The following is a 14,953-nucleotide window of genomic DNA, read 5'->3' as shown; positions in this document are numbered from 1 at the left end:
GCAGGCCAAGAAAAATAGAGTGGTGGAAGCCAGTGAAAACTTGGTAATAATGTAAACACAGAGAAGACTGAGATATAACACATGGGAAGGGATTTTAACATTGTAATAAAGAATCAGAACCTCAAGCAAACAGTCAACTTTGTCTGTCTGGAAGGAAATCTTAGTTCAAAGGAGGAACTATTTTAGATGTCAGGAGGCAGATAGGGATAGTGAGGGCTGCATTCCAGGCACTAGTAAAAGTTTGGTCTGCGAGAGGCATTACAACAACAACAGAATTACAAGTCTATGAGACACTTGTCTTGAACTGCCTTCTTTACAACTCCAAAAACTGGACAATGAAACCCTCTCCTCATAGCAGTGGCTAAATGTGTTTGAGAAGGAGACATCCGGAGGATTCTAGGCATCATGTGAAGAGACAGGATGCACAAGGATGACATTAAGAAACATCTCCCATCTACAGAAGGAAGTAAACTACAGGGTACAGCAACGGCTTGAGATACTTTAGCCATGTTATGGGAATGATCGATGGCAGATACCCGAAGATGGTACTGCTTGGAGGAGTGCTCGGGATAAGGTGAAGAAGAGGGAGGCCCTAAAAACGCTGAATAGACATCGTAAAGGAAGAGTGTGGAACCTTGGGTATGACAACGACACAAGCATCTAGGACTGCACAGGATAGGAAGAACTGGAGAACGGTCATAAACGGAACGAGCATTGCCAAGTCATGGATGATGATGAGGATGATGATGATGATGATGATGATGATGATGATGATGATGATGATGATGATGATTTAGTGTAAGTACGTAGCCTGGTAATCAAGTGGAGGTTAGACTTACTGTCTTTTAACATAAGGATTCTGATCTCACTGTGGGGGTCAGATAGCAGGGTGCAGAGTCCTTCTAGATCCAGGTCTGGTCTAGGCTGGCAGGAAGCTTGAGGGGAGGCTGTGCAGAGCGGGTCCTGGGCAGCCTGAATGCTGAGCTGTGTGGAAGGCAGCCTGAGACACAGGGGAGAAAAAATTCAGTGGGGCAGGGAACACTCAACCAGAAACAGCAGTTGGGAGGGTGTAGGAGTTTCTGTGCCCATAGTAGGGCGGGGAAGGGGGGGAAGCGAAGCGGATGGAGAAGTGGGAGGAGTTTAGAAGAGTGACATACAAAAAACCGGAAGTAGACTGAAAAGGAAAAGCCGGAAGTGCTTTGTGCCAGTACCTGTGTTAGCTCTGGAACCTGCGGGTTGGCAATCCTGTGGTGCAGACCTGGGTGCGGAGGAGTTGGCGGGTGTCGCGGGGAAGCGAAAACTCCCGGAGCTGCAGTCGCCGCCTGGGAAAGTCAGCAGCGCAATGGGGGAACCGCAGCCCGGCGGCCCTGGAACCTCCCAGGTCAGAGGAGCTGCGGAGCTGGGACCCAGGAGGGAAGGGACTGGGTGCTAGCAGTTTCCCTGCTGTTCATAAGGCTCTGAAGTTCTCTTACCCTCCTCTGTAAACTTTCGATCACATGAACTCTAACAGTCCCGCTTTTTTTCATTTATCTTCTAATTGTCAAAATATTCTCATAAAAACCTACGACAATGTTTGAATTTATGTATTGTTGTTTGCAAAGACAGTTCTCTTTACTGTGTTGGAAAGGAAAAAGCTTTTCAAATTTACATTCATCCACGCCAAATTTCTTGTTAAACCTCTTCGCTATTCAAGAGAATGGCACACAGAACTAGGGATACGAACTCCCAGAAAAATCTTAAGTATTAGTCATGAAATGAACGCTTGCAAATATAATTAAATCAGAAATTATATTTTTTTACGAGTTCCATGGTTGTAAACATTAACATTTAAAAGTAAACCTTTTATCTGCCACTAAATTTTGATCTGACACTTTATGATGTAAATAGATCATTAAAAGTGTCTTTGACAGACTGAGTGGAATATACATTTAATCCCACCACTAGGGAGGCAGAGGCAAGTGGATCACATTGAGTTTGAGGTCAGCCTGGCTTATCTAAGGAGTTAGGTGTCAGCCAGAGCTTCATGCTGATACACTGCCTTAAAAAATATAGAAAAGGAAAATGTGGCCACGTGGTGGTGGCTCACGCCTTTAATTCCAGCACTCAGGAGGCAGAGGCCTGTGGATCTCTGTGAGTTCAAGGCCAGCCTGGTCTCCAAAAAAAAAATAAATAAAAAATAAAAAAAATAATAAAAAAAAAAAGGAAGAAGAAAGGAAGGAAGGAAAGAAATGTGTATTTTTGTGCTGAGTTCTTAATGTACAATTTAGAGCCTAAAAAACACAATATACTTTTTTATGATATTACATCACAGTATTTTCACAGTAAGAAAAGGCATTATAAGCCATATGGTAGTGGTAGCACACTCTTTCAATCCCAGCATTTGGGAGACAGAGGAGCTGGGAGTTCCTTCCCACCCTGGTCTACTGAGCAAGTTAAAGGGTAGCTGGATCAATCTACACAGAGAAGCCCTGTTTTGGGGGGGTAAAAAAAGGAAAAAAACAATGAAAACTTATTATAGTGTAGAATAATAAAGAAAGCATCTTTTGAATAATTACAATAACTCATCTATATTAGAAAAAATGTCTAGAGGAATCGTTTGTCTTCGTCAAAGGAAAGCACTCTGTCCATGAACACATGATGAAGCTGTTATTTTTTGATTCCTATGTTTGCTGTGTTTGAGTTTTGAATTCATTGTATTGCTCTGTCTGGCCGAAACTCACCAAGCAGACCAAGCTGGCCTGGAAAACACAGAGTTCCACCCTCCTCTGTCTCCCTAGTGCTAAGATTAAAGGTGTGCGCTGAAACAACTGTTCAAACTGTTGTTTTTTATTTTGTGGTCTGTTGACAGCCAATGGTGTGACTGTGAACTTTCTCCCAGGAGGAGGGGCAGTGCCTGGACCCTGCTCAGGGGGCTTTGTGCAGAGACTTGATGTTGCAGGATTGTAGCAGTCTGATTGCTGTGGGTAAGAATTGCTTGCATGCAGTCTCCCTTGCTCCTCCTCAGAGTGCTCTCCCTCAGACTGTCTTTCTCTTACTCTGAAAGCGCTTGTGCCTTTGAGAGCTGTGAGACTTTCATCATGTTGGGTCTATGTCACTAGAGTATGATATTCTCATCCCAATCTTTCAGTTCCATTTCTGCAGCTGAGATTTGACTGTCCTGTGACTGGAAGTGGGATTCAAGTCACACTAACTGAAAATGATTCCTAAATGTTTTCACTATTCTGACCCTGCCTGACAATTGGGGGAACACTTCTAGATTCCTCTCTTCATCTACTGAGCACAGTACTGTGTTAGAAATCCAGGTGCTTCCTGAAGAATCTCTTTCTCAAGTGCAGGGCTCACTGATCACCCAGACCTGCTCTCCTGTGCAGCGGGACAAAGAGGCCAGGAAGGTGAAGAGGGATGAGACAGTAGCTCAGGATCGAACTATTTGAAAGAACTGGTGAAGGGGTGTCTGTTAGTATTCAGATGTACTACTGGCCTATACTTGGTGTTCTGACAAGCTAGGTCCTCATCTCCAGCCACTAAGAGCACCTCCTATGCACATGCACTATGTTCCCTTTTAAAAGGTGGGCCTTGCCCTTTCTCTCTCTCTCTCTCTCTCTCTCTCTCTCTCTCTCTTCCCTCTCTGTTTCTCTCCCTCTCTCATTATTTTTCTTCCTCCACTCATATCCCCAGGGACCAGTTTCACCCCCCTCTCTGTCCCCTTCTCTGCCCCTTGTCTCACTTCTTCCACTAAACCTCCTATGTGAGTACCATTGTGTGGCATTCCTGCTTCCCACTGATTTTTAAATCTATTGTAATTACTGCAAGGGACTCAAGTGAGTGTGTGAGTGGGACATGAAATCAGTGTGCCACATTCTGTGTCACTAGAAATGATTCTGGAGACGTCCACTGAGAAAGATCTCAGGACTGTCCTATTTTAGGCACGAGAACTGGTTCTACAGAAGAACTGAAAATGGAGTCAAGTAAAATTTTATTTGAGTGTGCATGTGAGTGATGCTGTCCTTTTCATTGACATCATTAGTCATGTCTTCATAAAAGTATTAATAGGTTTTCATTTCTATGATTTTCATGTATTATAAAATAATCAAAATTATTGCCAGTAGGTTTACTTATTATTTTCAGAATCTTTTGGTATTCTATTACATTCTCTACATTAATGTCTCTGTTTCTAAGAATAATACCATCATAGTTTTATAAGAAGTGAGGAAGTGTATAGACTGTTACACTCTGTCTATACTGTCTTCCCATGGGTATCTCCTGTTTTGTGTCATCGTTTTAATTCCAAATGGTTTCCATTGCTGTAAATGTAATATACTGTGAAATCACATCAAAGTTTGCACCTCCCATTTTCCGACTCTTTACTATTCCTTGGCACTTTCAGGATTACTTTCTGTAAATATGCAATAGAATTGTTATAGGAATGGCTGGGATTTTTTTCCCAGTTCCACTGTTTGAAGAGACTGTCCCGTCTACAACACGTATTTGTGTAATTTTGCTGACATTCCCCTGGTCATTGCTATTGGGCAGGTTTGAATCTGCTGCACTATTGCATTGGTCGGATCTGGACTCACACTGGGATAGCTTGTGCATTCCAACATTTTCCTGGGGCTGCTCTGTACCCAGGGAATTTGTGTCAACATAATTTCTACATTTCTCCTTATTATATCTGTGAAGTTTATTGCGGGACGTTCAAATGTCATGAGATTTGAACTGACAATAAAACCACTTTCAGAAATACTGCTAATTTCAAAATATTGTGTTCCATTCCATCTGTGTGAAATGTCTTCCCATGTTGTAGTTAGTTCAAGAATTTTTATTCCCTTTGTTTTGTTTTTGATGTTGTTCCTAGTTGGGTTATTGATCATATTCCTCAACTTCTTTCTGAGAATTGGTGGTTTCAGTCTTGAACATGGATGGTTACTTCCCATTTCTCTTGTAGTTATCTAATCTTCTCATCAAATTTACATTTTCCCATGTTACTCTTATTCTCCTATATATATTTTTCCCTTTGATATATTTGTGCTCTTCTGCTTTGTTGAAATGGATTCTTTTGCTTTGTAAATATCTTGAACTGCACTTACATCTCTATCATTTTTTTTTGTTTTTCAAAACAGAGTTTCTCTGTAGCTTTGCAAATTGTCCTAGAACTAGCTCTTGTAGACCAGGCTGGCCTTGAACTCACAGAGATCTGCCTGCCTCTGCCTCCTGAGTGCTGGGATTCAAGGCGTACACCACCACTGCCCACCTCATTTCCATCAATTTTAAGGTAGAAATGTTCTAGATGAAACAATATGGTTGACAGTGATTTTCTCCCCAAGCTTCCAATGTTGTTCCCAGGTCTCCTGAATTTGGGATTATTGACTAGACACCTGGTCATATTGTGTTTCTTGGGTCTTTTCAAGTGGTTTGTTGTTTTTCTTTAACTGCTCTCAGTGTTAATTTTTACTTTTTCTTTTTTCCTCCTTATATGAAAGGCCAACAAGCCGCATATTCATTGTTCCTAAAAGAGAAACTCAAAGAAGAGAAGCAAGCAGAAATGGCTGATTCTCCAGTAAGCAGGCCCCAGGTCAGTGGTCATGTCCCCCTTTCTTTTGTAGAAATGTTATAGTTTGAGACATTGGAAGCCTTTAAATTCTGCTTCTGGTTATCTTTTTAGCTTTATTATGAAAAATGTTGCAAACAAACAAGCAGACAAAAAATTACACACTGAAATTAACTAGACCCAAAGAGTATGCAATTCAGTGTATGATGTGGGACTCCCCTTTGTATGCTGTGAAAACCATTGGTTAATAAAGGTTTAGGTCTATAGCAGAGCTATAGGGAAACAGCTAGGCAGGGAAAATTAAATGAAATGTTGGGGAAAAAAGGGATGGAGTCAGAGAAGCCATGGAGCTGCTGCAGGAGACAGATGTGCTGAAACTTTGCTGGTAGGCCATGACCTCGTGTGATACACAGATTAATAGAAATGGGTTAAATTAAGATGTAAAAGTTAGCCGATAAGAAGCTAGAGCTAACGGGCCAAGCAGTGATTTCAATAATCTAGTTTCTGTGTGATTGTTTCAGGGCTAAGTAGCTGGAAACCAACAAGCGGCTCCCTCCAACAGTGTATTTTCATCAGTTAGAGTAGTCATTGGGATCAGAATCTCTGCAGCCTCACAGGGAACTTTATATTTTCATTATAGAATATATTTTTTGAACTTGTGCACTATGAAAAGGAAAGAAAAACTGACAGAATTAGAAATAGAATAGAAATTAGCTTTATATCCTTTTTTCATAACTTGTGTTTATTACCTACATTCAGTCCTAAGTCAACCCTGATATTTAATGTTTCTTGTTCTCTTTTTTTCCATGTTCTACTGTGCCCACATGTATGTTGTTTCTTATATATACATATTATTGGCTAGATTCTGTGTATGAAGGAAAATGTGGTTTCTTCCTTTTGACACTGTATAACCTCACTTAATATAACATTTTGAGTCCACCCATTTTTCTGCAAATTTTCATTGCATGTTTTTCTTCAACTCAATTGTATTCCATTTTATATGTATACTATTTTCAGTATTCATCTGTTGGATTAGGTTGATTCAATTTCTTTCCTATGGCGAATACAGCAGGAGTAAACATTGGGTATAAATATCTCTAGATTGCAATGTGGAGTTCTCTAGTTATGTTCCCAGGAGTAACATTGCTGGATCATACGTTTGTTTTATCTTCAATTTTTTCAGTCATCTGCAAACTGATTCCCACAATGGCTGTATTAATTTACATTTTACCACATACACCAAAGTTTTATGAGGGTTCTTTTCTCTGCGATGAGACAAGATTTCAAAGTAGTTTTAGTTTGTGTTTTCATGGAGGCATTTTTGGGATCCTGAACAATTTTTGCAATATTTATTAAGTATTTGTTTATTTGTCTTTCTAAGTGTCTTTTCAGTTCATTTTCCCATTTGTTGTTTGGCAGTTTTATTTCCATGTTATTTAATTTCTATAATTGTTTGTAAATTCTATATGTGAGATGCTATCCCCAGTGTTGCAGGTATAGATTCTCTTCCACTCTGCAGGTGTCTGTGTGCTCTGCTGATTGTTTCTGCTGATTTTTTTTTGTGGTGTCCCATCTGTTGATACTTAGGTCAGTTCCTATGCTTTTGCTGTTCTTTCTAATCAATATGTCCTTGCCTATCCTGATGTCCTCACGGGTATTCCCTATGTTTTCTAAGTATCTGTGTTTCTGGTTTTAAATGTTGCTCGAAGTTTCTGTTTTGCCCAGTCCCACAGCTGTGCAGTCCCAAATAAACACACATAAAACTACATTAATAATAAACTAGTTGGCCTATTAGCTCAGGCTTCTTATTAACTCTTTCTTACATCTTAAATTAGCCCATAATTCTTGTCTATGATAGCCATGTGGCTTGTCACCTTTTATCAGCGAGGCATTCTCATTTTGCTTCCTTTGCGTCTGGCTTCCTCTGGGTGGACTGCAGACTGACTCTATTCTTCCCAGAATTCTCCTTTTCTCATTGTCCTGCCTATACTTCCTGCCTGACTTCTGGCCAATCAGCATTTTATTAAAATAATATAAGTGGCAGGATAAAAGACCATTGTCCCACAGCATTTAAATACAGCTTTTGATCCATTTTTTATGGATTTTTGTACAAATGAAAGATAAGAAACTAATTTCATTTTTCTGCTAGGAATCAGAGGCTGTGCTTTTGTTTCCCAGCCACCCAGTCCCAAAATAATCAACCAGAAGCTTAATATTAATTGCAAACTGTTTGAACTATTGCTCAGACTTACTGCTAATTAGCTCCTACTTTCAAATTAATCCATTTCTATTAATCTATGTATTGTCACGTGACTCATGGCTTTACCTGTGGTCTTGTACATCTTGCTCTTCCAGCAGCTCACTGGCATCTCTCCACTCTGTACTAGTTTGATGTTTCTTTATCCTGGCTTGTCATAGTCCAAAACAGCATTATTATCAACCAATGAGTACAACACATACTCACAGTGTACAAAAGGACCATCCCACAGCACCTCCTGGATCCAGTTTTACCTACACCATCTGGTGAAAAGGCCATATTATTCTAATCTATACTTTTGCCTCCTTTGTTAAGTATTAAGTTGGCATACCTCTATGGTATGCCTTTATGGCATACCTTTATGGTATTTTTTCTGGGTCCTTTCTTTTCTAATTTTATTACTATACCATTCTCTCCTTTTGACTACAACTATACACTATAATTCAGTAATTCTACATCTCCTGTAGCACTTTTCTCAATACTCTTCCCCAATTATTTGAGGGTAAATATCCCACATGGACTTATGATGTTTAATTTTAAAAATATTTTCACTCTAATACATGAACAAAAATTATGTTAAAGCCCAATTGCTATAGAAGATGGACTACATTTTTATATATTAGTATGTGAGGGCTCCTGTGTTATGTAGGCTTCATTGGTGGGCTCTGTCACATTTCCTTGAGTCCTGGTTATAAAAAGTAGATATTGAATCACAGGAATAGTTGTCACAACATCTTAGCAATGTGTGGAATTAAAAGAGACAGATCTTGGATTTTAGTGCTCTATAATATTTGGTTCCTATTTCGTGTGTGTGTGTGTGTGTGTGTGTGTGTGTGTGTGTGTGTGTGTCTGTATTTGGTTTTTTTGAAACTGGGTTTTTCTGTGTAACCCTGGCTATGCTGGAACTCAGTCTATAGACCACACTGAACTTCAGCTCAACAGAAATCCACCAGCCTCTGTGTGCCACGACCACACAGCTACCCCTTTTCTCTTAAATGTAATGGCATTAGACCTAGACTTTACACATACAAATTTAACATGTTAGAATACCATTATGTAAGGCCAAAGAATTCATAAAATTGATTTACTGTCATTATTTTACCATGATCTACAGGTATAGCATTTAAAGCACATTCCTCATCATCATTTTCTTTCTGAGACTTCTATGCTGTGATCCTATAGGACATAAACACAGCATTCATACCAGATGTAATTGTGTCTAGACCTTAAATGTTCATTGTTAGTGTATATCACGAGTGAGACTATTGTGTCATCCTGATTTCAGGAACTTAGAAATTCATTATAGAGTGTGACTCTATCAGAAATCATCACTTTGACTAGTTGTCTCAGGAAATGCACTCTTCCTGGTATAACCTAATTAAACAACTTTTCATTTCAGGGTTTGTTGACATTCAGGGATGTGACTGTGGACATCTCCCAGGAGGAGTGGGAATGCCTAGACTCTGCTCAGAGGGCTTTGTACCTTGATGTAATGTTGGAGAATTACAGCAACCTCGTCTTTGTGGGTGAGAACATTTTGCTTGTAGAATTCTTAGCTCATCCTTTGTATATACTGACTTCATAGATTGTAAACTCTGTTATGCTGTCTTGAACACAACAAGAGACTAGGCTAAGTTTGGTAATAGGAAAGAACTTTTTCATGGAATTTGACTTTTCTTTCCATTTACCATGTTAGAGATGTTGTTTACCTTTCATTTTGGTTCCAAAATGCATTCAGAAACTGAGTAGCATATAATATTTCCATATATATCTTAAAGTTCCAAATCCATCATTGTACATGACATGGTTCTTTGAGAGAAAAAAAAAATAGGTGATCTGAAAATTCTCCCTAAATATGCAGAAGATTCTGGAGGAAATAGCAATGTGAAATCATTTCTAGATTCTCTTACTTTGTGTACTTTTCATGTACTGAGCACAGTACTAGATTAGACTTCTATCTTCCTTCTAAAAATTCTAGCATGGGTCATGGGCTACCTTGCAGTATGTGGACTATTGTATGCAAGGCCTGGGTACCTCTCCAGAGCAAATGAAATTGCCCTGGAATGTGGAGAGGAGAGAGTAGCCACAACCAGGGTGGGCTCGTGAGTGAACAGGACAACAGTGATGGCTTCCAGTGAAAGGGAAAGCAAGAGCTGAGAATGTTTTTGTGATATTCAATTTCACTTGAAATCATTCCTGATTATTTAACTTAGTGTTGTATCCTAGTCCCAGGATGAATTCTGCCTGTTGTAACTATTAGAAGGAGTTCTGTCTTACTGCATCTGTATTATGGTAGCTTAATAATAGTACAAAATGCAATTTTATTTGACCAAGCTGACATTATATAATCTTATAATTTCTAAGTCTAATGTGAGTCCATGAATTAGGATTATTCTATAATTGCCTTCCTTACTGTGTGTTTTCATTTTACATCTTTCATTTTCTTCCCAGTGGAGAACAGACAGACACCCTTTTGGGAAATAATATCAGGAGTCGATGTACCAAGTAGACTTGGAATAACCCTATCAGGAAAGTTAAGAAACACAGCAGTATGTGGAGATAGATCGCAGTGTCTAAGTGTCCTCAGACAGTGGAGGATAGAAATAAGCAATAACTGCCTATGACAGCCCTACATTAAATGAGCTACCGCCTCTGATGCCTGCTAGAATATTGTCTTTGCATCCATTACTTTTGAAGAATCTAATGTGTTTTTCTAGAGAAAGAAATAAACCCTGTGATACTTTTAAGTAAGACTTTAGTCTTCTGACCAGTCTGCATTGTCAATCACTTAGTAAGTATAAATGCTGTGATTGGGTTATACTCCTTCATCAGTTTCGGAGAAAAAAATATTTAAAGATAGAGACGTGTTTTCTAAACATAATCAATAAATGAGTCTATCCCAAAGTCAATTACTGATTCCTCAATTACATGATCCATCTTATGAGGTTAGACATTTTCGATAAGGATGAGAAATTTTTTATTAATTACAGACCCTTGAAGGCTGTCAGGTTGTTTTTGTGAGAATACATTTAATTACTGTGAAGAAAATATCTAAGTAGTTGCTGTTTGACTCATCTGAACAGAGAACTTAGAGAGACAGTCGTTTATTAAATTACTAATCTTGGATCGAGCCCTACTAATCTGCACTGTAATCATTTTCAGGGAACTATTACATATGTGATCTTGTCCATCAACATGAGATGACTAAAAAGGATTCTTGTCAGTGTAATGACCTTGGCAAAATGCTTCATGACCTCTCCACATGTGCACTTTATAGAACAAGTGAAACTACAGAAAACTCTAATAACTACAGATACAATAATCACAGGGATGCCTCTGTTGACTCATCAAACCTAGACAGACATGACAGCATGCACACTGGAGAAGATCCTTGTAAATCTAAAGACTGTGAGAAAGCTTTAAATTTGTGTCCCAACATTACTCAAGATCAGAGAGTCTACACTGCAGAGACAGAGCACAGGCAGGGAGAATGTGATGACTACTGTGACTCAACATATAGTCATTTACGACCAACTATCTACATTGGAGAGAAACCACACCAGTGTGGGAAATGTGGGAAATGCTTCAGTACTGCCTCAAGCCTCAGTGGGCATCAGAGAATCCATACTGGAGAGCAACTTTTCAAATGTGGAGAATGTGGTATGTCCTTTAAGCACCATACAACTCTTAGAAAACATCAGAGAGTCCACACTGGAGAGAGACCTTATAGTTGTAAGGAATGTGACAAGTCTTTTACTAGGTTCTCATATTTTGCAGCACATCAAACAATTCATACTGAAGAGAAACCCTACAAATGTGGAGACTGTGGCAAATCCTTTATCCACCATTCAAATCTTAGAACACATCAGAGAGTCCATACTGGAGAGAGACCTTATAGTTGTAAAGAATGTGACAAATCTTTTACTACATGCTCAGACCTCAGAAAACATCAGAAAATTCATACTGGAGAAAGACCTTACAGTTGTACGGAATGTGACAAATCCTTTACGAGGTGTTCCCACCTAAAAGCACATCAGAAAATTCATACTGAAGAGAAACCCTACAAATGTGGAGAATGTGGCAAATCCTTTATCCACCATTCATACCTTAGAATACATCAGAGACTCCACACTGGAGAGAGACCTTATACTTGTAAGGAATGTGACAAATCTTTTACTACATGCTCCGTCCTCAGAAAACATCAGAAAATTCATTCTGGAGAGAGACCTTACGCTTGTAAAGAATGTGACAAATCTTTTATCAGGGCTTCCTACCTCAGAGCGCATCAGAAAATTCATACTGGAGAGAAACCCTACAAATGCAAAGACTGTGATATATCCTTTCTCCGGATTTCTACTCTTAAAATACATCAGAAAGTTCATTCTGGAGAGAGACCTTACAAATGCCAAGACTGTGACATGTCCTTTAAGCAAATTTCAAATCTTAGAAGACATCAGAGAGTTCATTCTGGAGAGAGACCTTACAGTTGTAAGGAATGTGACAAAACTTTTATCAGGGCTTCCTACCTCAGAGCGCATCAGAAAATTCATACTGGAGAGAAACCCTACAAATGTAAAGACTGTGACTTGTCCTATATTCACCTTTCAAGTCTTAGAAGACATCAGGGAGTTCATACTTGAGAGAAAAATACCATTCTCATAATGTGACATAGTATTTTTTTTATTCTTTCTTTATAAATTCCAACAGTGTACATAATATGCTATGGGATTATTTTTTGTATACTGTGAAGATGTGTCTTTGTCAAAGCACCTTCTTTTTGGTTTGATAAAGAGATGACTGGCCAATGGCTAGGTGGAAGAGAATAGGCAAAACTTCTCAGGAGAGTGAGGAACTTGGGATGAATCTGGTGTGGCAGCAAATGCCAAAAAGACATGGGAGGAATCTAACATACAAAATGGAAGAGAGGTAAAGAGCCACTTGGCAAAACACGGGTTAATAGGAACATGTTACTTTAAGGTATAAGAACTAGTTGGGAACAAGCCTAAGTGAAAGGCCAAGCTTTCATAAATAATAATAAGAATTTTTGTCTTTATCTGGGGGCTGTTGGTATAAAGAAAGTCTGGCCAGAAAGACAAACTACAATAATAGAAACATAAAGATAAAAAATTTATAAAAACCGGTAATGAAGTTTTAAATATTCGAAGAAATTACAAAGTTTTTATTTTAAAAAATTCTGCAATAGTAACTGTGAAGGTTTTTTTTCATGTGTATAGGTGCTTTGCCCAATGTGTAAAGAGTTGCTTTGCAAACCTTTCTACATGCTTGCCAGGTGCCTGGGAATGCCAGCAAAGGGCATTTTGTAACCCAACCCAAGACTGGAGTTACAGACAGTTGTGGGCTCCTATATTTGTGGTAGGAGTTGAACCCCAGCCCTCTGGAAGGGCAACCAGTGCCACTAAACCTTGACTCCAGCCCCTGCGAAATACGGTAATAAAATTATTTCTCTTAGCTGGGTGGTGTTGGCACAAAACAATCCTGGCATTCAGGAGGCAGAGGCAGGTAGATACCTGTGAGTTTGAGTCCAGCCTAGTGAACACAACGAGTTCCAGGATAGCCAAGGCTGTTAGTGAAATCTTTTCTCAAAAAACAAACAAACAAAAAAAGTTCTGCCTTCAAGATCTCATAATAAAGACACTATGTGGTGCACTTTTTTAATCCTAGCATTTAGGAGGCAGAGACAAGAAGATCCCTATGAGTCTGAGGCTATCCTGGTCTACATAGTGAGATCCAGGGCTGCCAGAAGTACATAGACCCTGTCTTGAACTAATTAAATTAAATAGTAAGGAAAAAATCTAATAACTTTTAAAATGTGATAAAGACCTCTAATTGTACAGTACACCATAAAATTCCTAATTCTGAGAAAACATAGAAAGGTATACCATATATAATCCCCAAATCTTCTGCTCACTGGAAATTATACCCACCTAATAAATTAAATTTGATAAATCCTTTATCTAGTGCTGACACTACCAAAATAAAAGGAAATTCAACCTGAAAGACAATGCTCATAGTCTCATCTTTTGTTCACTTTTGATAATCTTTATACTAGACTGAAACCTTACAACTAACAAGAAAGTGAGAAACTATAAAGAGATGGACTGTGATTGTGATATCACAGGCTTATCATAAACACTTTAGAAATCCTCAAGGGCTCAGGCCCTGATGGTATATCCCTTTAATCTCGGCACTGTGGACTAGAAGTAGATGGATCTCTGTGAGTTCAGCTTGGTCCACAATGCAAATTCCAAGACAGCCAGGCTACACAGAGAAACACCATCTCAAAAAGCAAAACAACAACAACAAAAGAAATCCCTGAGGGCCTGCAGAAATTCATTTTGAACTACTGAAGAAAAGTATTGGCTCCACACAAATCAATAAAATGATAGTGCTTTCATTAACTGCTCGTAGATCCTCATGTAGGTAAAGGAGACTCATAGGACCCCCTCAGCCATGAGGAAATGGCAGTTGCCCCAGAGTCTATGCATTACCCACTACCTACTGCAGGAGGAGACTTCTTTCACTAAGGCTGAGAGTAATACAAAGTGATCATTTTAATCATGAATATTTAGATGACAGATTAACAACATCATCAGTAATGAAACATCAGTAGTTTCTGTCCTTGGAATTAGAACTTCAAAGCCTTGGTTTGTAATCATGGCATGAGTTCCTCTATGCAGCAGGACTCAGATCCAATCAAGAGACAGGTTGGTTATGCCAGTAAGGAGTTCTGACAGTGTTTCACCAGTATACATACTTTGCCCAGTAGGTTAGTAATGTATGATGCAGGGTCCATGGTTAAGTAGACTGTTAACATGTTTTCTTTGCCAGCAGCCCTCGCATGGCCTTACACTGTCACAAGTATCTTAGTGTGGGTATGCGGGTTCACTCGGGTTCATGAAATGAAGACTCAGAAACACATGAGAATTAACCTCTGAGGCTGCAAGGGTCTTAGTCTTGATGAACTGAAGCACTTTCCCTTTGTCTCTTGGCACCTTTATTCTTCCCTATATTTACATTTTAGATAAGATTTCCTATCTCAAAAACAAACCAAAAGAAGTTTCTGAAAACACATTGCCAGGTGCAAATACATGAGATGCCACAGTTTTCCAGGTTTTTTCTAAATCAAG

General features: G+C 39.0%; 1 protein-coding gene across 1 annotated transcript; it reads left to right on the top strand.

Moving 5' to 3' along the window:
- The first annotated feature begins 1,226 nt into the window (after nucleotides 1-1,226).
- LOC121449256 (zinc finger protein 54-like) lies at nucleotides 1,227-13,785 on the top strand. The gene is made up of 5 exons (XM_041653560.1): nucleotides 1,227-1,381; nucleotides 2,849-2,963; nucleotides 5,481-5,572; nucleotides 9,205-9,331; nucleotides 10,968-13,785. The coding sequence occupies exons 2-5, from the start codon at nucleotides 2,930-2,932 to the stop codon at nucleotides 12,443-12,445; spliced, it is 1,731 nt and encodes a 576-aa protein (XP_041509494.1). The 5' UTR covers nucleotides 1,227-1,381; nucleotides 2,849-2,929; the 3' UTR covers nucleotides 12,446-13,785.
- Nucleotides 13,786-14,953: the final 1,168 nt, after the last annotated feature.

The sequence above is a fragment of the Microtus oregoni genome, unplaced genomic scaffold (assembly GCF_018167655.1).
Source record: "Microtus oregoni isolate MIOR12 unplaced genomic scaffold, Mior012 000006F_ref0000085, whole genome shotgun sequence".
Lineage (NCBI taxonomy): Eukaryota > Metazoa > Chordata > Mammalia > Rodentia > Cricetidae > Microtus > Microtus oregoni.
Note: the sequence above shows the minus strand (reverse complement) of the source record. Positions and strands in the feature narration are given on the sequence as shown.

Bases quoted from the DNA above. Each gene is read 5' to 3' on its own strand.
- LOC121449256 (XM_041653560.1), top strand. From the start codon at position 2,930: ATGTTGCAGGATTGTAGCAGTCTGATTGCTGTGG. The intron at 2,964-5,480 runs GTAAGAATTGCT...CTTATATGAAAG, and splicing joins TAGCAGTCTGATTGCTGTGG to GCCAACAAGCCGCATATTCA. The intron at 5,573-9,204 runs GTCAGTGGTCAT...TTTTCATTTCAG, and splicing joins CTCCAGTAAGCAGGCCCCAG to GGTTTGTTGACATTCAGGGA.